At 45.0% G+C, this 23888-nt stretch overlaps 5 protein-coding genes across 5 annotated transcripts; 2 read left to right on the plus strand and 3 right to left on the minus strand.

Moving 5' to 3' along the window:
* Positions 1-2368: 2368 nt before the first annotated feature.
* Positions 2369-3835, minus strand: BDQ94DRAFT_179844 (wax synthase family protein; the record flags this gene model as incomplete). Its single annotated transcript, XM_026773485.1, has 3 exons — positions 2369-2890; positions 2951-2978; positions 3036-3835. The coding sequence occupies 3 exons, from the start codon at positions 3833-3835 to the stop codon at positions 2465-2467; spliced, it is 1254 nt and encodes a 417-aa protein (XP_026625074.1). The 3' UTR covers positions 2369-2464.
* A 941-nt stretch (positions 3836-4776) lies between these two features.
* BDQ94DRAFT_171314 (uncharacterized protein) lies at positions 4777-5396 on the minus strand (the record flags this gene model as incomplete). The annotated part of the gene is made up of 2 exons (XM_026771724.1): positions 4777-5279; positions 5339-5396. 2 exons carry the CDS (start codon positions 5394-5396, stop codon positions 4777-4779), a joined length of 561 nt encoding a protein of 186 aa, XP_026625075.1.
* Positions 5397-6401: 1005 nt separating this feature from the next.
* BDQ94DRAFT_179846 (bZIP transcription factor) lies at positions 6402-9531 on the minus strand (the record flags this gene model as incomplete). The annotated part of the gene is made up of 8 exons (XM_026773486.1): positions 6402-6515; positions 6554-6841; positions 6872-6921; positions 6965-7012; positions 7501-7596; positions 7701-8812; positions 9281-9298; positions 9452-9531. The coding sequence occupies 8 exons, from the start codon at positions 9529-9531 to the stop codon at positions 6402-6404; spliced, it is 1806 nt and encodes a 601-aa protein (XP_026625076.1).
* Positions 9532-10107: 576 nt separating this feature from the next.
* Positions 10108-14461, plus strand: BDQ94DRAFT_160115 (ABC-2 type transporter-domain-containing protein; the record flags this gene model as incomplete). The annotated part of the gene is made up of 3 exons (XM_026769169.1): positions 10108-13794; positions 13866-14029; positions 14083-14461. The coding sequence occupies 3 exons, from the start codon at positions 10108-10110 to the stop codon at positions 14459-14461; spliced, it is 4230 nt and encodes a 1409-aa protein (XP_026625077.1).
* Positions 14462-17960: 3499 nt separating this feature from the next.
* Positions 17961-22333, plus strand: BDQ94DRAFT_179847 (uncharacterized protein; the record flags this gene model as incomplete). Its single annotated transcript, XM_026773487.1, has 3 exons — positions 17961-18221; positions 18278-20623; positions 20678-22333. The coding sequence occupies 3 exons, from the start codon at positions 17961-17963 to the stop codon at positions 22331-22333; spliced, it is 4263 nt and encodes a 1420-aa protein (XP_026625078.1).
* Between the last annotated feature and the right edge of the window lie 1555 nt (positions 22334-23888).

Genomic DNA, 23888 nt, shown 5'->3' on the forward strand with positions numbered 1-23888 from the left:
TTTTTTTTCTTTTTTTTTTCTCTTTTTTTCTACCTCACCAGCCGCACAGAGAGACAAGATAATGAAATATACTAAAAAGAATAATATTATAAGAAATTATAGCTTTTAAATAATTATTATTACTGTATCTTTTACAGAAAGAATATTACTGAGTATAAAAATTATAATAAATTTATTTACTATAATACTGTTCTTCTCCACCATCCATTCTCTGCAGAAATTATGGAGATTAAAATATAATAATAAAATAATTTTTTTTTTTTTCTTTTTCTTATAATTTCTCTTTCTTTCTATTTTACCAGCCGTACGGAGAGATAAGATAATGAAGTATACTAAGAAGATAAAAGACTCCTGCTATAAAAAAACTTTCAGTATTATAAAATTACTATTACTTACTCTATCATCTATTCTCTACAGAAATCGCGGAGATTAAAATATAATAATAGAATTATTTTTTTTTTTTTTTTTTTTATAATCTCTTTTTCTTTCTACCTCACCAGCCGCACAGAGAGATAAGATAATAAAATATATTAAAAAAATAAAGAAGTTCTGTGATAAAAAGACTTCTAATATTATAGAAATACTACTACTTACTCTATTATCTATTCTCTGTAGAAATCATAGAGATTCAGAGATAATAATTATAATATAAGCTCAGCAGTCCTATGGAAAAATGAGATAATAAAATATATTAAAAAAAGTAGTATTACAGATAATTATAACTTCTAAATAATTATTATTACTGTATTATCTGCAGAAAGAATATTACTGAATATAAAAACTATAATAAATCTATCTATTATAATACTGACTTTCTTCATCTTCTGTGGGCTCGGCGGCGTTGTAGAAGTTGAAATATATTAATATAATTTTATTTTCTAATCTTTCTTTTTATCTTTATAGTTTTTGAAGAAAGTATTACCCAAACATATATTACTTAGATATAGTAAATAATACTGAATAATAATAATATATAATTTAAATTTTCTAAAGAATATAGAATTCTTAGGATCTATAGCATATTAATACTATAATATAACTCTGAAGATATAGATTTTGTTTGAGAAATAAGATATAAAGTTCTAATATAAAATCGATCTCTGAATTCTGAGTATAGAAATATATATTATCTATTCTTATTATAATATTTATTTCTGTAACGCTTATTAGAGTAACGCTTATTATTGTAATATTTATTTTAGTAACACTTAATAGACTCAATTGGGCTTAGTGTTCGTGGAAAAGAACGCTAACCTGATTTGAATTTCTGTTACATGCGCTAACCCGATTGAATTTCCGTTACATGCGCTAATCAAATTCGGAAGTGTATGTTGCCATCTTCAAATGCTTATAACTCCACACAACCATTAAATAACAGAATAAGAGTTATATCACTGTACTCTGCGTACAAAGGGCTATAAGATGATACTAATTTCGAATTTATCAGACATCATTTGACTGTTGTCCCGTTGTGAAGATTTTCCTACTAGATTCTAACTTAAATTAATAAGATTATATAATTAAATATATTTAGCAGGTCCTGATAAGTCTATATAAATAAATCCTCTGGTAATTCAATGAGCCTGATACCAAGCCAAGCATGGCTAATCAGGGCTTGGGTTTGAGATCCGGCGAGCCCTAGACGCCCCAAAACTCACCCGACTCGCCCGAATGCCATGTCTAGAAATAATATATCTTAAAAAGTTTTTTTTTAATTTTTTAAATACTTTTCTTATATCAGCTGGGAAGCTTAGAGATTAGTCCAGAAATATATACTATTAATAATTTTATTTTAATATTATAAGAGATTCTGATTTTTTTTTTCTCTTTTTTTATACGAGCTGCGTGAGGAGAAGAGTAATATAAAAATAATTTTTACTAAATTATCTGTAGAAATTTATAAATTCTATAAATATTAGAATTTTACATATAGTTTTAAATTATAATTATAATTAAATTATATTAATTTACTTTTTTTTATCAAACTTCTTTTAGTCATATCACTGTATTCTGCGCACAAAGGACTATCAGATGATACTAATTTCAAACTTATCAGACATCATTTAACTGTTATCCCGTTGTGAAGATTTCGCTATTAGAATACAGTGACTAGGTCTGTTGTTCTGTAATCTATCGCATTACTGACACTCGAGGGATTTGGAACATTTGATACGGCGCTATCGCTCCAATCACACCAGCGATGATAAAGAATAGCTAAGGCCTGCTTAATGCTTTACCTTGCTAGGATCAACTCAATGAACACAAACCGCCAGAAAGCTGGTGGGAGATCACTAGACCTTACTGTCTGGGTCTGGGTTTACTGTTATTTCGGGGGCCTAGAAAGAAAGTCTAACTTACATCTAGTGGAGCCGAGAGGGATACCTTGAATTTGATATATACCGAAGACTGATGAGAAATGGGTAAAAGTCTCTCACAGCATGCCCTAGCGCCCATACTACTCAGCTTATACTCGTAACCACATAAGTAGCTGCTGTCCAGCATCAGCACCTATCTCTAAAGGTCTGTATCCAAACAGCCAGTCTTTGATAACGCGCGCCTGCACAAGTCCACTTATGTATAAGTGTAGACTTGTTGAGAACCAGACCAAGGTCCAGCTATACCCGACCACCTTCTCAAAATATATGCTCTTTCCAGAGAGGCCAGTTTTCTTCCATGCCCAGCGCACCAGGTCCTCCACTACGATGGCCAAAGGCTGCGACATGAAGAAGGCCAGCTCGCCCATGTCGCGACGAGTGACATTGAACATCTGCGCCTGGTGGAAAAGGCAGCTTATCCCAAACGAGATGAACAATTGGCTGTAGCTAGACGCTAGACCACCCTTGCGGAGATGTAGGAAACGTACAAGACGTTTTGATGGTTGCGATAACAGCTACATGTTCTGTTAGCACGAGCATCTCTTGGAATGCAGTTGTCTTGGGATTCTACTCACCCTGCGGCATACCTGGTGATAGGTTGCACTGCATATATGTAAGTAAGCATTTTAATGACCTCATTATGTAGGTTGTGGCACATACCCCCACATCTGCCTCACGCTCCATGCGTCTTTCAATGGCCCCATGAGAGGCGGCCATTCCCAAGTTTCCGTCGCTCCTGTCGCAACACCCAGGGCAGCCGCGAGTCGATATGCGCAATTCAGCCTATCCCATACCCACACCGCACCCGACCATCCCACGATAGCATTGGCGACAACTGTCTTGAGTAGCTCGTCTGATCTAATTTGCGCTCTTAAGGCACATCCTAGACCCAGTCCGGCTAACGCCCCCATAGATTGCACGTAGTAGAACACCACCCACCACATTTGCCAGCCCACGTACTGCCACCTTGGCAGCTTTGCATACGGATCCGCAGGAACGCCTTTTACCTGCCAATTCCATCCAATTCCCCTATGCACGGGCAGCATCAGCCTGAATGCCCACTTCACACGCTGTGAGAACGTCGTTAAATCCTTCCAGCGCTGGCGCTGGACAGTAATAACGCCCCCCTCATCCCCACGCTCTTCATCTGTAAGTTGGCGGCCAATGAACGCAGGCGCGTCCTTGCCGTCTCTTGGCGTCAGGAAAACAAAGTCAAGGTACCACAGTGGAAAGGCAATAAAATGGCTGTTATTGTAGTAATCTGAAGAGGGATCACCAGTAGTGAAGCACGGCCAGCTGGCGCATAAATAGAGCAAGAAGGGCCAAGTGGAGAAGGCGGAGAAGCCTTCGTTTTCTACTAGAAAAGGTACCAGGGAGAGACCGAGACAGACAGGCGTGTAGTAGGTGGGAAGGGGTTTGCGCTCTGAGAGAGCGGGATAGAGAGACGCAACGATATCCATAAGAACAATATAATGTTTCAACAAAATCGAGGATGATTGATCGGTTGATTGTGCGGACTGACTGACTGGTTGAATTCTACCCCGCTTTTGGCTGCTCTTACTCAGCAGGTATGTCCGTTGCAGGCCAAGACCCTGTGGGAGCCTTAAGGCATGAGGCTGCAAGAAATCTTACCAATTACTTCCGTGACGCGAAATACCTAGAAAGACAGCCACGTAGTGCCGGATGCTGAGTAGCGTGTCGCGTAACTTGCTGGGTTGAAAAGATGGGAGCTGACTGGAAAAATCATTTTTGAGGTTCATTAAGAATTACCAAGAAATCAGGACCATATAAACTGTAGAAACACTAATAGAATTACATATGCAATTTCCCGCCCCCAGTGGTTTGGGACAAAGCAGAAACTTGCTGTCGCATCAGTGCAGCAGCTCTCTTCAAGTCTTCGACTCCCTTCAGAACACTCTTTGGCATCCCATCATAGCAGACTATATTCATCCATTCGCCCAGAGACTTAATGCGGTGAGGATGGATTCTATCCAGAAGAGCAAAATCTCTGTGTTCAGCACGACCCTCCCCCCAGTATCTCCACCAAACCGAGAAATTTTGGCGCCATGTCATAGTTGATTCATCTCTAACAGCTCCTGGACCTGCAGCAAAATTTGCTGGAGCATTTGGAAAAGGCTCGGCCATAGGTAGGTACTCTTGCAGGGGTACATACTGGTGCAATGCTTTCTTCCCAGTTACCCTAGTAAAAGTAGCTGCTATATCTGCAAAACTAACTTCTTCAGTTGCGATCTTCAGGTTCAATCCTGCAGACTCCTGTGGATTATTAAATAGCCAAAGAGAATAATGTCCAATATCCTCTAGAGCTATGAGAGGTATTTTGCCAGATCCTATATGATAAAAGTTCATTAATCAGTCACTAGTGGAGTATGTGTTAGGAGAGTTAGGGAGACATACGCGCTGGATTAGCCCAGACAAATGAGCCATCAGGTTGCTTGGTAGGAACAAACATTCCATCCCAAAGCATGTTCATATAAGGGCCTGTAGTAAGTACTGAGCTTTTCATCTGATCCTGTCCTTGAGCGAGAATATATTCTGCAACTCTGCCCTTGGCATCATTATGTCCCCAATGGTAATTTTCATCCCAATCAGCATGCTTAAGAGCAAAGTCTGCGGAGGCATAGACATAGTGCTGCAAGCCGTGATACCTGGCAATTTCATAAGCTCGGCAGCCGTAGAAGAGCTCATTCTTCTCCCCCAGGGTAAAACCATCAGTGTTAACCCATGCCCCGTAAACGCCTTTGAAGGCCCTATGCAAATCTTCCTGGCTATCTTGCCTGCCTTCAATTAGAGACACATTGGGAAACTTAGCAATCTCTAGCGAACGCGCGGATTTTGCATCTCGAGTGAGAACTCGGACGGAAAATTGTTCGCTCGAGGAGAGAGCTACACGGTCGATTAGATATAAGCTAATTGCAGGAATAACGAGCTGGTTTAGCACGCACCTTTGACAACCGGTAGGCCTTGGGCGCCAGTACCGCCGATAACAAGGACTTCTCTCATTTTCGTCTGTAGAGTGCTAATAACTTCTCGAGTGTACAAGTCAGGAAGTACGCGCAAGAGGGTGATTATTTAAATATCTATTTTGAAAGTGTCTGCTGACGACTACATACTAATCAATAGATACACCGGTAATACTTTTGTCTGAAACCCTGTTAAAATTCACATCCATCCAACCCCTGTCAGAAAATGATGTATGTGGAGATGAAGGTTGGCAAACTTGATTATTCGATCCCGCCGACTGTTGACATCATTCCGATGGTCTGAACCTCGGCCTTAATATGTCCGCATCTCACCCCTAGAATATTTTCCTAAACTGTGTCAGCATGATTATTAATTTATGCTCCACATAGCGAATTAACTAAATCAATTAACTAGTGTCAAAAACAATGACTGCTAGGCCACAAAAAGCGTGGACACTCTGATCGGGCTTCATACTGTCTATTTCGGTAAATTTTCTGGTTGACAGCATGTCAATAGGATTATTAATCCAGCCAATGCTAATGTACTCTGTAAGCGAGTGGCGCATGTACGCGAGGTCCAACTGCAGGAAACCCTAGATAGACTTAGTATCTTAAACTTCAAATACCTGATTCTCCTGCCAAAATCGTTCCTGGCCCTCCTAAATAGAAAGACCACTCACTGTAGTAAGCTGCCTAGTAAAATTCTTTAACTGTTGAAGCTGCTTCTCATATGTAGCTTATAAATAACGAATTTCTTAATATGTAAGAACTGACTTATTTTAGGGCTAATCCACTGTATTTGATGATCTTGTCTAATTGTACCTCGAAGGAAGAGGTAGGGCTTTATAAGTATTCCCCTTATTATATGTGCCTTTTAAGAGGCTTTTATTGCATTATTTTTGCCCTGGAACAACATTTAGCACGTGCTACATGCATACGTGATATATTGGTGGAACTTCACTAACCGTCGCAGCGTCTAATGAAGTATCTGGCGTTTCTCAGTGATCCTTGCCTTAGACGGAGAAAGTAGAGATCGATGCGATGTTTATGAGGATGAAAAGTCGTAAAGAACCATATCCTGGAGGTCGTCTGGCAATCGGAAACTATCGTTGCGAATGCCATTGTGGATGATGCCAAGATCATGTAATGTTGCGACCCGCTGAAGCCTGTCAATCAACAGGGACACACTTATACCACTTTTTTTTCCAGTTTGCTCAGAGGTATTTTGTCCATATCCTTGCCAAGCCACTCAATTTGGTCTGCTAGTGGGCCACTGAGTTCTGTCCTACCAAGTAAACGGCTAGTTTTCGAGGTTGGCTTGATGGCCTCTAGGAGTACAACTCCGGGGCGTAACGGAAGGGGCGGGTCACATGCTACGAATTTGCTGCCGGAAAAGGCGTCCTTCGACGCCCAAAATGGCAGCCATTTGGTAAATCCATTTTGTTGTAAACGAAATTCACAATCACTCGGACGCGGGATTTGGATCTCGAAGCCGAAGGTCAGATTCCTACTTACTATAGATGCAGAGCTTTCTGCAGTTGGGCAGCAATTCCAATACCGCAAGACTATGGTCAGTGTAATATTCAGCCGGTGGAGTATAAGACGTACGGCCAGAGACTATGATATAGTTGGGAACACTAGAACGCGCGATTGGTCCTATATATGATCCATATGACCTTCAAATAGTTCTTGATTTGCATTCGAGAATAGCCCCTGTTTCCTTAATAATCCTTTTTATCGTTTTCAGGTAGCAGACCACACAGCGAGCAAAACTACAACCTAGGTCCCTCCCTTTCAGCCACGTATGATGGCTTCTTCGAGTGCAGCCATGGCTTCCTAAAAGGATAGGAAATCTTCCCTGAGAGACCGTTCAATTCTTGACATTTTAAGGGGCTCTCATTAAAGGTTTAATTCGCACAATCTGTAGGGCCACCAATTGCACAATGCAGTGAATCAACACTAGGATTATGTTTACCAAACCAAACGGCTTTATCGCTGTTGCTTCTGATTTTGGGCTGTGGAAGAAACCAAGTACAGGAGTAGTGCACGAAAGACGAGCTTTGGCCAAGGAATATCAGGCTTCGGGCAAAAAGCGTGACACGTGGGAGACGTCAGGTGACGGTGCCAACACTTTCATTTCTTACGCCTGTGCATATACGGATACTCAAAGCTAGCTTGAGTAATACGCTGAGAATTTACTTGTGAAAGATTCGACAGTAGCGCGAGGAAAGCCGGGGGCTCTGCCGAGGCACACACAAGACATTTTCAGCACTAGACACGAAGTTTAGCTTGCGAGACGCCTATACCTTCAACTAACTTAGTTGGCTTGACCAGGTGGACTTACGTTGGATCAATGTAATTTCGTCAATGATCTTTTGGCTCCCAGAATGTTGGGGGGCGTTTAAACCGGAGATTTGTTGATGGCTACGGTCACGCTCCAAGCCCGGAAAATTCGGAAACTTCATCTTTGCCAGCGGAAGACCCTGAACGGGGACGATTCTGCACTCCTCCAGATATCCTTCCACATCATAACAATCAAACCAGTCACCTCGCATATCAGGGTCAACTTGTTCTGCCGCAACCTGTATCATGCTCGGCTGGAACGAAGTATTGTCGGCAAGATAGCCTCTCTGCTGGTGTTGAAAATGCGTCCCTGCACCACCAATACTGATGAAGGGAACATTCAGCTCCATGATGGCTTCGTGATGTCTACCGCTTAAAAATTCCTCGAAGTGCGCTATGATATGTTGTAGTGGAAAGAGCTTCATCGAAAGTCTGAATTTGTACGCAAGTTCCTCGAAGTGGTGCGACGGATTCGTTAGACACTGATGTCCTTGTTCGACACATGCACGATAGAGTCGCCGGGCAAAACTTGCTCGTTCCAGAGTATGCGTGTTAGGCAGCGGGCTATTGAGGGACAGCGGCGTTGGGCGAGGGCGTGTGGCTTGTATCGGTATATCCGGTACTGCAGGGTCATATCCCTGAGTCACTGCGAAGGGGTCTTGGCTGCTATCTTCTCGCCGAACCTGTGCAGTAAGCTCTTGGATATCAGGAAGAGGGATCCTGGCGTAATCGTATGTATCATTGGCATTATATATATCCCCTTCGGTCGCATCAATGTCCGCTCCGCTCGCTCTTGTCTCTGGCACATTTCTCTCAACATCGAGGGGATCAGCGTCATCTGCTGCCACAGAAACGACTTGATTTGCAAGAAATAGAGATTGCGCTATGGTTTGGTGGAGACTCCACGCAACATCTGGACGTTTTGAGAGCATGCCGGATTTGATCAGATCGTCGGTGAAGGAAATAAATTTCTCATTCATTCGTTCGATGAGCATTTCCAGTTCATGAGCCCGAGTCTTCAGTGCCTGTAGCTCAGCCTCCTTTCGTGAACGATACGCACGCTGTGCTAACCTGACTTGGGTCCTCCGCCTCTTTGCTTTCTGATTAGCGTTCCTGTATATTTGACACCTGCGGAAACCCTACATTTGGGGACATATCTTGCCTGATCTGGCTTTTGGGACGACCCCTTTTCCTCCGCCCAGTATGACACTCATCAGGAGAAGGGGTTCTTGAACCCGCCATCTTTGACCAACAAGGGCGTCTATATGAAGATACTGTCCGTCACTCTTGCTCTCGCCGGCTTGGACTAATTAAGCAGTCTCACCTTGGAAAGTGTAGGTAGTTTAATGAAGGCCTTTCGTAACACACATAAACGCCGTTTTGCCAGAAGCGCTTGGAAAGCTCCGCCAAGTATGCGTAGGAGATAGCACCGTCAGGGAAAAGATTACCGGGACCGTTTATTTACCGTCTTAGTAGCAATGTGTCGTGTCTTGATATTGTCTTCGCAAGGCTTGCCACTGACGGCGGTCCGACCAATGGCGAAATCTGGGGCGGACTCGGGTTGTGGTCTGGGTGACTAACCCTTGGACTAGTGAATAACTATTTAGTTGTCAAACAAAATAGTTATTTCTCAAAAACACCAAAGTAATGGTCACTAAACGAATGAATGAGGGTCTGCTTTCTTGAGTTGTCTGTAATCTCTGGCTCCTTAGTATTTCCCTCTGTATCCCATAAACATATAATACTTCGTACAGTTGAAATATGATCGTCAGGATCGATGGCTGATCATCCGGACCTTTGTATTCCCGGTATCCGGTCACTTTGATTGACATTATTGGCTAATGGCCACGTCTAGTGCTGACGGCATTTGTTAGTGTTCGGTTTGATTACTATTCATGCCCGACTCCAAAGGGGCCGTGTCCGAATTCCGGGTCATGGTTTAGCACAGATTACGACGCAGAATTGCAACTGGTTGCTACGTAGGTTTAGAGTGGGGCGTTCCAGCGATGAGACTCCATTACCGATAACTCCAAAGATTGGAAAGGCTGGAATGCATAGTAATCGCTCCGGTCAAGCGTGCTCCATAATTTGATTTCAGCCGGCTTCATTAACTCATCATTCCGCAAGGGGGTTCTATGTTGAGTAATTGAACAAATATTCATCATCCGGCCAGGGCAGGGTTTTAATGCCTACTTATACCAAAAATATGGGACGGCGCAAAATGGGAACTTGGTCGTCTGGTTTGAGAAAGCAATATAATAGGTACTGTGCCACCGATGCAAACACCGATACAAAACCCTTCTCGTTCGTTATCAGTATAAGGCCGTGCACAATAATTGATTTTCCTCCTAAGTATTCGTTAGCGGTTATATCATCGGTAGCTTTATCACGTCCGTCTGTCATCAAACATGACATCGGATTCATCCACCACGCATGCCGAGTCGATAATTGAAAAGGGTGGAATACAATTGGCGGATTCCACGGCCGACATGAAAAAAAAATCTATCTATGGTACGGAAACGATGTGGCGCATGGCGCCCGAATTGCTCCAGATCAGGGAACGAGACGAAGAGGGCGGAGAGAAGCCCAAAATGCTCGGTGTCGCTTGGGACAACCTCACTGTGAAAGGCGTTGGCGGTGACGCAACGTTCAATGAGAACGTCCTCTCCCAGCTTTTCCCCTTCCATAGGCGTGGCAAAGGTAGCAAAACTAGGACAATCATTGAAAGTTCGTTTGGATGCGTCAAGCCAGGGGAGATGTTGCTCGTTCTGGGACGACCTGGGGCGGGCTGCACTACGCTGCTGAACATACTCGCAAACAATCGTCTCGGCTACGAAGAAGTCACAGGGCACGTCAGCTTTGGAAACATGTCTGCTGAGGAAGCCAGGCAGTACCGTGGCCAGATTGTTATGAACACGGAGGAGGAAATCTTCTTTCCGACACTGTCTGTGGAAGACACAATCGATTTTGCCGCTCGCATGAAAGTCCCATATCAACTACCACCTGGGATCACGACTCATGAGGAAAGCGTTCAGGCCTCTAAAGATTTTCTCCTGCGATCGGTTGGAATTTCTCACACCGCACGGACTAAGGTGGGGGATGCCTTTATCAGGGGTGTCTCCGGAGGAGAAAGGAAACGCGTCTCAATTCTGGAGTGTCTTACTACCCGTGCTAGTGTCTTTTGTTGGGACAATTCGACAAGAGGCCTTGACGCCAGCACTGCCCTTGAGTGGGTCAAGGCCATCAGGGTGATGACAGACCTCCTAGGGCTCAGTACCATTGTCACTCTCTATCAGGCAGGGAACGGCATCTACGAACATTTCGATAAGGTTCTGCTTCTTGATGAGGGTAAACAGATCTTCTATGGACCTCAAAAGAATGCTGTTCCATTTATGGAGGGCCTAGGCTTCATGCGCGATCCGGGTTCTAACCGGAGTGATTTTCTAACAGGCGTGACAGTCCCTACTGAACGTGTCATTTCCCCTGGATATGAGGACAAATTTCCACACACCGCCGACGAGATCCGTACTGCGTACGAGCAGTCCCATATCAAGCTCAAAATGCTGGAGGAGGCCCAGAGCTACCCAACAAGCACAGAAGCGGCTGACAACACGACTGTATTCAAAGAAATGGTTGCTCGTGAAAAGCACAGGGGTGTGTCAAAAAGGTCCTCCGTCACAACTGGTTTTGTCACTCAATTAACTGCTGCGATTATCAGGCAGTACCAGCTCATGTGGGGGGACAAGACGACTCTATTTATGAAGCAAGGCGCTACTGTTATCCAGGCTCTCTTGGGTGGTTCTCTTTTCTATTCTGCGCCTGATAATTCTATCGGCCTTTTCCTGAAGGGTGGTGCCCTCTTTTTCTCTATTTTATACAATGCTTTGATAGCCCTATCAGAGGTTACCGACTCGTTTACAGGTCGACCTATTCTCGCAAAACACCGCTCCTTCGCATTGTACCACCCCGCAGCCATTTGTATTGCCCAGATTGCGGCGGATATACCAATCTTACTATTTCAGGTTACGCATTTCGGCCTTATCCTATACTTCATGGTTGGACTGAAGACTACAGCCGGGGCATTCTTTACTTACTTGGTCACCAACTTCATGACCGCTATGTCTATGACAGCCTTCTTTCGACTAGTCGGCGCCGCATTCCCTACTTTCGACGCTGCGTCCAAAGTCTCAGGACTCTCGATCGTAGCGCTGTTTGTCTATATGGGATATATGATTATCAAGCCCCAGATGCATCCATGGTTCGTGTGGATCTTCTGGATCAACCCTATGGCCTACGGATTTGAAGCTCTTCTTGGAAACGAATTCCATGATCAGATTATCCCGTGTTACGGACCTAACTTGGTTCCCAGCGGCCCTGACTATGTTGGTGAAGGGGGGCAATCATGTGCCGGTGTTATTGGTGCATCGCCTGGGGCGACGAGCTTGGCCGGTGATGAATATCTCGCAGCCATGTCATTTAGCCATAGTCATATATGGCGTAACTTTGGAATAATCTGTGCCTGGTGGGTACTCTTCATTGTGCTCACGATCATTTTCACTTCCAGGTGGAAGCTGCTTGGGGAAGGAGACCGTAAAATCCTGATTCCTCGAGAGTTGGAGCATAAATCAAAACATCTTTTGCAGGCCCGAGACGAGGAAGCGCAGCCCACGGAGAAGCGTGTCAGTTCCAGCTCTGATGCTTCAGGAGAGGGCTTCGGAAATAACCTGCTCCGCAACACGAGTATTTTCACTTGGAAGAACCTGACGTATACTGTCCCAACGGCCGACGGCGACCGTGTCCTTCTTGACAATGTTCAAGGATATGTCAAGCCCGGTATGCTTGGAGCTCTAATGGGCTCGTCTGGAGCTGGCAAGACGACATTACTGGATGTTCTCGCACAACGCAAAACCTCGGGATCAATCCATGGATCTGTCTTGGTGGATGGTCGTCCTCTTCCCCTTTCTTTTCAACGTTCCGCTGGTTATGTTGAACAGTTGGATATTCACGAGCCCTATGCAACTGTCCGTGAGGCCCTCGAGTTTTCAGCGCTATTACGCCAATCTCGTGATACACCCACTGAAGAAAAGCTGCGATATGTGGACACCATTATTAATCTTCTGGAACTGAATGATCTTGAACATACCCTCATTGGTCGGCCAGGCGCCGGTCTCTCGGTAGAGCAACGTAAACGCCTTACTATCGGTGTGGAACTTGTGGCAAAGCCGAGTATCTTGATATTCCTTGATGAGCCCACATCTGGGCTTGATGGTCAGGCGGCCTATAATACTGTTCGATTTCTTCGCAAGCTTGCCGAAGTAGGGCAAGCTATTCTCGTGACCATCCATCAACCCTCGGCACAGTTGTTTGCGCAATTCGATAAACTATTATTATTGGCTGCCGGCGGCAAGACTGTGTACTTTGGAGATATAGGACAGAATGCGAACATTGTCAAGGAATACTTTGGACGCCACGGCAGGCCTTGCCCACCTGAGGCCAATCCTGCTGAACATATTATTGATGTTCTATCGGCAAGCGGGAACCTTGATTGGAACCAGATCTGGCTGGAGTCGCCGGAGCATGACAAACTCTCCAAGGAACTGGACTGCCTGGTCGCTGATGCTGTAGCTCGACCTACAGCAGCAAATGATGATCTACACGAATTTGCTGCTTCGCTCTGGACGCAAGCCAAGCTTGTGACGCACCGCATGAATGTCTCTCTCTATCGGAACACCGAGTACCTCAACAATAAATTTGCAATGCATATCAGCCTAGCGCTGCTAAACGGCTTTACCTTCTGGCAGATTGGAGACGCACTCACGGATCTACAGCAGAACCTTTTTACTGTGTTCAACTTTATCTTTGTTGCTCCGGGTGTTATCTCCCAGTTGCAGCCACTCTTTATTGACCGCCGGGACATTTTCGAGGCGCGAGAGAAGAAAAGTAAGATTTACCACTGGGCTCCCTTCGTGACTGGTCTTATAGTCTCGGAGTTCCCTTACTTGCTTGTCTGTGCGTTGCTGTACTACGTTTGCTGGTACTTTACCAGCGGCCTTCCCACCTCCGCTGATCATGCTGGAAGCGTCTTTTTTGTTGCAGTAAGCCCGCGCTCCTGGCATCTGATTACCCTACCTCCCGCTCCCGAAATTTGACATTAACTCCTTCCTAGGTAATGTATGAGTGCCTATACACGGGCATAGGCCAGATGATTGCTGCTTACACACCAAATGCCGTCTTTGCCTCTCTGGTCAACCCTCTGGTGATTACCACTCTCGTCTCGTTCTGCGGAGTGATGGTTCCATATAGCCAGATCGTGGCATTCTGGCGATACTGGTAAGTCCCTGCGTGTACAATGGTAGTATAGATGATAACAGCTATTCCCATAGGATGTACTACCTAGACCCCTTCAACTATCTCATGAGCTCTCTGCTGGTATTCACTACTTGGGACAAGCCCGTGCACTGCAGGCCCGAGGAGCTAGCAGTGTTTGATCCGGCTCCCAATTTCACATGTGGTGAATATCTCAATGTCTATCAGCAGGGCGCCGGCAGAGCCACGAACCTTCTGAACCCGGATGACAACCTCGGATGCCGAGTCTGCCAGTATACTGAAGGCGGAGATTACCTCCGTACACTGAATCTGCAGGAACAATACTATGGATGGAGAAATGCAGGCATTGTTGTTGTATTTGTGGTCGGTATTTACGGGCTTGTATTCCTTATGATGAAACTCAGGACCAAAGCTACCAAAAAGGCTGAGTCCTAAGACAGGAAGAAGAAAGGGATTATGGTCACAGTGTCCACTAGACTGTCGATATTGCCTTCCTGCGGAGCTGATCAATGGTCGAAGATGGCTGATAACCATCTAGATATATCCCAGGGTTATAGAAAGGGGTAGATGGTATTATATAGATCGACAATTCGCTCGCCTTTTTGTTTGTTTAGTAGCCATATTTGACCGGAAAATGCCTACTTGTTACTCATGTTATGGAGGTGGTTGATGAGATAGAGAATGATGAACTACTTTATGTTTTCTGTACGTGGTTAATACAAATCCTTCGACCTGTGGTAGTGGTCACTGCGAAAAATAAGCGAGCCATTTAACAAACCATATGGCCTGCAGCTGGTCCCCTTCGCTGCCTCTGTTGGATACCTATAGGCGGGAGCACGGATTACCAGCCTGTTCCGACAGGGGATCGCATGGGCGCCAGAACACTCGCTAGATATAGGTAGCTTCCGCCCCTTAGGTAGGCTTAGCCATTTTGCCCAAAACAAAGGCGACTCAAAGATAAACTTAAAGTCTCTAGCTTTCTTTTTCCGAGCGTAACGTATGGCACAGGCGAACTACAAAATCGGTCGGGGATCTATCAATAATTATTACCGCTGTTTCCTCCCGGTTCCCACTACGGTATATCACCCCCCTATACTTTGCATACCACTGGTCCATCATTCGTTCCAGTCTTAGTTTAAAAGTCGTGCACACTAATTTAACAATCAAATACATGGTTTGTCTAGTTTAATTTTCCAATAATATGCTCGTTATGTCGTATGTCGTATTACAGAGTCCAAACTAAAGAGGTAGGACTTATACGGCTTACAGTAGTCGTAAAGCTTTTCAACACATCATGCAGTGGGCTATTTGTATGGCAGTTCTTCTTCACTTCATGGGTGTATAGGAGCAAAGAATAATATATGGGAATGAAAAGATAGAAGGTCCAATCACCACAAAGGGATTTGGCTGTGTTGACATATTCAATCTTCCCTTTGTAACCCTCAACACGGGAAATGTTGTCCCGAAGAGACGATCCCAAAGCCGAGTCTGCTTGCCATAATTATGGCTGCGCCTCCACCCGTTCCGATAGTGAAGATCGTGGTCTTCAATTACAAGCTCCATATCAAACATTCTTACTAGCCACGTCATAGGATTGACTGCGGTGGCTTCAGCACGCAAACCACTGTGTCCAAGCAACTCCGTGAAGATGACTTATTACTGACAGACCCACCATTCATAGAAGGAATCAGAAGTCCAAGAAGCTCCATGCTACCGAAAGTCATAAGATGGATGACCACGATATCAAAAGCCTCTTGTACAGTATCGGCGTAGCCAGCTAACAGAGGATTCGGGAATGAGAAAGTGAAACTGCCACTCTTCAGCATATGGGACCATGCCTGCCTTTGGATGCACTAGAACACTTTTATCCAGATCAATACAATAAACATCAAGCGATTACAGGAGCCAGTGGCCCATATACCAATACTTTCAATCCCAACCGCGCCAGCTGGATTTCATCGAGTCACCGGATTTCCGTATTAAAATGGCCATGATGTTAACATTTTAGAGCTGTTTAATTAGTACTAAAAAACCAATATTGAAATAAACCAGACAGCCGACTCATGCTTCTTATGTATGTGCTCGGACAAGCTTCATAACATATCAAAGATAATACTCAATACATGAGAGGTTAAAGGTCCCTTTCCCCGACTACTAGTATTGAAGGCACTCCTTGCGTCTGAATAATCGTCACTCCATAAGTAGGCCCACAAGCTTGACAAGTATGTCATGGGAGTCCATGATCTATAATTCAAATTCAGCTCAATAATAATCATACGTGTAACACAAAGCGACGATTTACTGCTACAGTACTCTGTATTACCCGAAATCTCATTAAGCAGCTTAGTAAACCGTTAAATAGAAAGGAATCTCTATGGATAGCGGTGCCGTCCCATTCGCCCCCTCCCCTATAACTGAACGCTCTGTCTGTGGAATTTAGTACATCATTCATTCAAATACCTAACTATATTTACCCAATTGGCTCTCCGTCTCGAATATTTGCGAATGTAAAGGGGTACTAAAACAGTAGAGACAGCTCACATGCCGAGCTGCGCAGATCACTAATAGATTGGAAAGGTGAAGGAGAAACTGCATTACACTTCACGAGCTTAGAATAATTGGCCTGGCCGCATATAGGCTGGTTGATTTGATTACCAGCCTCCCATCTTGCACCATTGCACCCAGCTAAACGGTCCCTGGTGCTTAAACATACACGCCCTTTTGAAATAATGCCCAGGGAGTTCGCTACTCAGTCCACTGTATTAACAAGGCAGTCCGAGCCTTGAGTTGCAATGGAAGAAAAGAACCTTTCATCACTGCAATCATCTGCCAGCAATGTTTAAACAATTGAGGATGAAACAACAAGAACCGTCGCTATGAACCGAGTTTCTCAGTTGAATTCCTTCCGCAACATCTTGCTTGGCTGTGGGTCTATTACAAAACAAAATCACCATTACATCACCGTAAATTATACCATAAGGGAAGAGCGGCGGGAATCTGGAGGGAGGAAAACCGCAAGAAGCCTCCAATATTCACTTGCAACCCACAAACGCGGAGCTAGATGGAATGCAAGCCCGGCTTGTGTTCTATGATACTTGTGCGAGATTCCCGCCAAGGGTAGACGGACTTAGACGGATCTAGTAAGGGAGAGAGGGGGAGGGGGGAGGGTGGGAATTGGAATAAAAGTGCGACTACTCGGAATGAATTGACCAGCGGTTTACCTAAATTGATCTAGCCCCGCTCTAAGCCAATACTAAAAGAGATGCTAACTGTTTTGGTGAATAACCCCTTGCCCTACTGGCCATCTGTGGTGTACCGAACATGGTTTGGTTCCGCGCTGCGCTTTGACATCTTAATGTCAGAGAGTCTTAAAATTATCATAGTCGCGATTGGGGCAATCGGCCTTGCGACATAGGCAGCATGATACATCGGCGACCGCATCCTGCATCCTGTCGTTTGCTAGCACCCCAGTGACAGAATGGTTTGCTGGGTGCTGTCGCCGCAGGCGTTATTGAAGGGGAAAATTTTGATTTTGCGCTAAATACATTTGAAATTAGGATGGCTGGTATGGTTGTTCCGATACGAGGTTTTCGTACCGAATTCGACGCTAAACTTGCTTCCATTCGTATCCCAGAATAATCAGAGCTCTAGGGCTTACTCCAGGTAGGACCATGCCCTATCGCCATTGGAGAAAACACTACGGCTCTCACCTTGGGCAGAAACTCCCCCCACTTGTCTTGCATTAAGGTCCACGCCAAGGATAAAACACCAGGAAATCTGCGGCGGAAACGATTTTCCTTTCACGGTGCAATCCGCACAGCAGAAGTACGAGTCTGGTTACAAAGAGTGCTGGCAGCCAGGGAACAATCTGTAACCTGTTATTGTGTCCCATCAAACTCTCATTCATAAGCAAGTGGCATTTTGTATCGTCCACATGTCCGCCTTTGAAGTCAAGGACGACTATAACATTCAGGAAGCGTGGGAAAGGGCTTGTGAAGCATTTGCGCAGACGACCAAAGTCGATCTCACTACGTCTCCAAAATTCACCGTCGACGAGGTCCTTGACCAAATTCGGTTAAAGCAAGATGAGGACGACGAGAAAAACACAAAATTCAAGACTGCCAAGAATATAATAGGCAAGACCCTGACATTGATCACGGTGCTTGGGGGTATAGCTGCCCAGGGTGCTAGCATGGTGAGTATACTCATGGGTGGAGAGGTCAGTACTCTTAACTGAAATCTGTATTGTAGGTCTTCGCACCTAGTAGCCTCTGCTTCAATGCGGTCTCATATCTAATTGCCACCGGAGCTAAATACAAGCGCATTTTCAGTAGTCTAGCTGAGCTCTTCCGACGGATCTCCGATGTATTAGAGCGCTGCAGGATCTATATGCGTTTGCCGGCAGACGCCGTTGACATTTCCCTCCGCAAGATTATCAACGAGGAATTGGTGTGTTTTGTCGATATTTGTGCGTTGTCTATCAAGGTGCTCAAGGGCAACAAGATTCTCACTGCCCTCAAAGTTTTTGCGTTTGATAGCGATGAAGGTGTCAGCGGCCAATTGGGCCGTCTGGCTTTGCTGGTTGAACGTGAATCTCAGATGCGAGCGACTCTGGGATTCGAGTCACAGAAGACCAGCGAAATAGTGATCGTCGAAACACGAGAAGAAACTCAGAAGGTCAATGCCTCAGTTGACAAGCTGCTTACCTTCGAAAGGAAGAGAGACGCGGACAATATGGCGCAGCGAATCTTAAGCAACATTGATGCAAGTCTCGGCACACCCAGCGAGACGTACAAGGCTATCCAGGCGATTTACAAACGTCGCTTGAATGACCAAGTCTCGGGTAGTGGAGGATGGCTTCAACATGACCCTTTATACACGGCATGGGCAGATGTCCGACGGTTGCGGTTTTCCATTTTGGGGTTCGCGGGAGGTGAGGGCTGTGGCAAGTCGTTCCTTTTTGCGGCTATCGTCAAGCATTTGCAGGAACTGTACGCTGAGGCTACAGAGAACATGAACTGCACCTCCATTTGCTACTATATTTTCGATCAACAAGAGGTGAAAGACTCATCTCTGATCAAGGTGCTGGAGGTCCTGGCATGGCAAATTGCCAAAGCGGATGTGGTGTATCGCAAGGAGTTGGGCTCAGTCAAGACCGCCGGTATCAACCAAATTGGGAGCCTTTGCAAGCAGCTCTTTGGCAAATCCTATAAGACCGACTCCACATTCTTTCTCTTGATAGATGGGATCGACCAGATGGACAAGCAACATCTGAAGGAGTTTGTGCAGCTTCTACGTGAATGGCAGAGCACTGCTTCCACATGGCCTCGGTTCACTCTTCGTATCCTCCTAATTGGGCGGACGGAGACGATGGACAAGATCCAGACTCAAATGGAAGGCGAAATTTCTGTCATCCATCTGGCCTGCGCGAATCGTGGCGATATGATTAACTTCATCAACGACCGAATGAACAAGATGGAGATTCTCAATGGACCGTCGGAACAAGTGATTGCGCTACGCCACGATATTTTGGAGACCCTCACGAATGAGACCAATGGCGATTTTGTCAACGTCGGACTCCTCTTGGACGAAATCAGCCGCAAGAAACGCCCTAGCGAGATTCGCGACATTTTGGCCCGGTCGGGAGAAAATCGATCGGACACGATTGCGAGAAAGGTGGAAATGCTCAACGAGACGCTCAGCGACGAGGATATCTCCGATCTCAATCATCTGCTCACGTGGGTCGTGTTTGCAGAATATCCACTCACCCTCGAGGAGCTGGAAGCTGCGCTCTTCCTTAAAAGTCGTGAGCCTTCTCTCCGGCCTCTGGCAGAGAATATAAGAGACCAGTATTCTTCATTGCTTTGCATTGAAGGCGCACGCGTTCATCTTGTCTCCGATTCGATGAAGGACTTCTTCCGTAAAAATCCTGCTCCAGAAGGCATCACAGACGACCATGATATTGAAACCGTCGGCGATGTCAGTGAGGCCGAAGTAAGGATTGTGCGACGATTCCTTGAGTCCGTCTGCGACCCGAAACTGTTCAACAGATTCGGATTCGATGAATTCTTCAAGCGTAAAATGAAAGGGAAAACAGTGCAAATTGCGGTGGACACCGAGACGGCACATCTGATGATCGTGTCAGCATGTCTGGAAGTTATCTGTTCAGAACCATCGCCAAATCTGAATCCTTTGCTTCGGTATGCGGAGAACAATTTGGGCGAGCATCTCAAGCAAGCGGACCCTTCATTAACTCACCCGCATCAAAAAATAGCAATAGGCCCTCAGTTGGTGAAGATCTTTACCGATGACGAGGTCATCAATCGATGGTGGAGGGCGAGCAGCTACCGACTCCGGGTCCTATGGATCTACAACGATGACTATGCAGAAGTCACGTTGAAATGGCTCCAAGATTCTGCCGTCACCAAAAATATCTCCGAGGAGGAGAAAAAGTGGGTCAAGAGTCTGAGTTCCAAATCCGAGCTTGATGCAGATCTCCTTGAGCATATCGGCAGAGTCTGTGCTCGCAAGTGGCTCCAGTACGGTCCAAGGAACCTTGAATATGTGTTCAATGACGTGCGTGGGTACATCACCAAGGTATATAATAACCATACGCTCCCTGGCAAAGATCAATGGCTGACTCTTCTTCAGATTGAGAACCGTAAGGATCCTAAGATCGAAAGATTGGTCAACGACCCGGATACTGAGCATGTCCACACCTCCCATATATTAGCTGCAGCAAAATGGGCGCAGGCGCAGATTGGACTCGATACTCTAGGCTATGAGGAGAACCGTAATTTGGCACGTACTCTGCAAGTCTTTGGCAAGTACGATGAGGCTATCGAGCATTTCAAACTTACATCTACACTCGCGCAGGATAACTGGTCCTCACAGTGGGGACTAGCAGACTGTTATGCTGGCCGGAAGGAGTTTACCACCGCTATCGAAATTTTGGAGGTTACAAAAAAAGGCATTGAGAATGGCGAAACAGGAAATGCTGCAGAGCTCAAAGCAGAGCTAGCAGATATGAATCGAGACCTAGCTGAATGGAACGAGGAGGCTGGTCGAAGTGAAGTAACTCTTGATATTTACGAGAAGCTACTACAAGAGTTCCCTGATGACTATGATACGGCTCTTGCACTCATGACGCTGTTGCATAAGCAGGGGAACTACCAGCGTTTGCTTGAGTTTCTCCAGTCAATGAAAGATTCCATAGACGAGATCAGTGGTTTCAATCGGCAGATTCAAAATTTTCATAGGCATTTTGATCGGCCAGAATACCATGAAGCTCTCTTTGCATCAGTTCGCGGCGACCGAGATTTCAACATCGTTCTCAAAAGCTACGAGGCAGCCATTAATGCTGCCAAAACACGAGTCGCGCAGGGAAGAAAGGCCAACAAGCCCGAAGAGGAATGGAGGGCACAGATCTGCCAGATTGAATTGATGTATCACCTTGCACTTCTGTATTACGACAATAGTGCCGGGAACCTCGACCGGGTGGAATTGGCTATCAATCAGTGGCTGGCAATTCTGCATATGAATGCAAATGATGACTTTATTGTTGCAGATAGAAAAGCGCGTGCCGGCTCAGAACTTGCTATCGTCTGCTTTGAGAAAGCTCTACAGTACCCAAACACTGCTGCAATTTACCTGGAGCAACTAGAGAATGTCGCAGCGCTCAAACTCGGGGAAGATACTATTCATGGTACACATCCGGCGCGACTTCTTGCTCGGTACCACGCCCTGCAAGGCGACGAACAGAAGGTCAAAAATGTCCTACGCGGCTACATCAAGCAGAACCTTGACCTTCTTTCAGATGATGATCCACTCAATGACTGGCAAGGATACAATGGTTTAGCTATGCATTTCATGTTCGCCGGCCATGATGCCGACGCTCTCGCCGCTTGGTCATTAATAACGCCCGATGATGCCACGGGAAACACTGAAAATCTCACTATGTCTGACACAACCGAGCGTAAACTCGAGGGACCCTTGAGAGACATTTGCGATGGGGCCTGTGGTATCTACTGGACGTTCGCAAACAACTTCTACCTTTGCAAGGAGTGTGATTACATCAAGTTTGACCAACGGTGCTTGGACAATCTGCGGAATGGGACGATGAAGCTAAAAATTTGTAATAAAGATCACGAGATGCTCCACATTCCGGCCTATGATCCAGTCGAGCGACGGAGAATTGGCGACGGCAATGTGAAGGTTGGCGAAGAGATCCTGTCAGTCAAGGAGTGGCTGCAGCGAATCCGCAAGGGGTGGGGGATACAGTCAGCCGAGGAGTTTAGAAAAAGCTGATCTCATGAGCGAGCAACAGCGAGCAACAGCAAGAAGGGTGAATACACCAGGAGGAGGCCAGTGTCAGAAACTGAAGTGAGAGTGGATGAGAATTACTCAAGATGGTGAGATCGCCGCGTTGGCCTCCTCGGATGAATATTCTAGGAGTAACTCGAACAACAGCAACAAATTGGTTCGAGACATGGAGGGGTATCTTTCCGCCAGACGAGGGTTAACCAGCAGGCACCGCATAGTTAGCAACGCGCTGCAGATGATAAAATTTCTAGGCATAAAATGAATATCATTCCATACCAGGATGCGATCTTCAAGGTGAAATTTAATATACTAATCCAGCAAGCCAGGTTAACTGAGATTAATATAACTTAATCATATATTCTTATAATGGTTATTATATAAAATAAATCTCTACTTTTTAAAGTAACTTAATACATTCAGTCTATAGTCTGAATATTATTTCTATCATAAATAGTAGAGTACCATAATATATATGTAAATTTCTGTTCTTTCATCCAGAGTTAGAGTGGCTATACCTGACCGTTAACTGGCGGTCAGGTTGAGGTAGAGATTTATGTTAACTATCAGGTATCAACCGCGGTTAACTATTTAACCTGATCAGCAGGAATCAGGCAGAAGTCAGATATCTACCTAGCTAAATCAGGCTAGTTCAGATAAAAATTTGCCGCTCCGCACTGCCTTTTAAAAAAGGTTAGATAAGCAAATTCAGGTTAACCATACGATTAACGGTCGGATATATATAATTTTATTAACCTGACCGTTAACCTGACGGTAGGTATAAGTTTGCTGATTACCTGACCTGACCTCTGCGTTTACAACTCTATCCTATGTTAATTCTGCATTAAATTTAAATTTAATTATATTACTTTAGAACAGATTCTATAGTATTATGTTTCTTTATGAAGAATTCATGCTATATAAACTTTCTATTTCTTTAGCTTAGCAGACTTCTTGGTATTGAATAGTTAGAAGAACCAGATTGGTTGCGAAAGGAGACTACTGAGGTGGTGAAGCTGGTTTTGAGGTGTGTGCTGTGTCTTGACGGGCGGCACTAGAGTGGATCGGCTTCTGCTAGATTTTGACCTCTGTTTGTATGAGTTTATGAGATTGGCGGTGTGGTGGGGTTTATTGGTGTTGAGAAGGGTTAGCAGGGTCTCAGGGAGTTCGGGGAGTTCGGGGACCATGTAGATATACCCTTTATGGTCTTTGCAGATCTCAAAAATTTCTTGGCATTAAGAGTATGAAAGTGCCAGGATTCAGCTAGCTGAACATAGGACGATGGCTCTAATAGTGCGAAAAAGTTTGTGTGGGACGATGCGGGTCTAAATAATGTTAATACAAATTATACAGGTTTTCTACGTAAACTTGTTTCGTGGGGCGCCGTGTGGCATGGTAATCGCCGCTTGCTAAAGAATATTAGGCTTTTCTACGCAAGATCTAGAATGAAATATACCATATACAATCATGGGAGATATCTGAGATTTCCGAAAGAAACATAGTGATCTGAACTATTTAAGTGTGTGTTTTAACCTTGAATTAC

Source organism: Aspergillus welwitschiae (assembly GCF_003344945.1).
Source record: "Aspergillus welwitschiae strain CBS 139.54b unplaced genomic scaffold BDQ94scaffold_20, whole genome shotgun sequence".
Taxonomy (NCBI): domain Eukaryota; kingdom Fungi; phylum Ascomycota; class Eurotiomycetes; order Eurotiales; family Aspergillaceae; genus Aspergillus; species Aspergillus welwitschiae.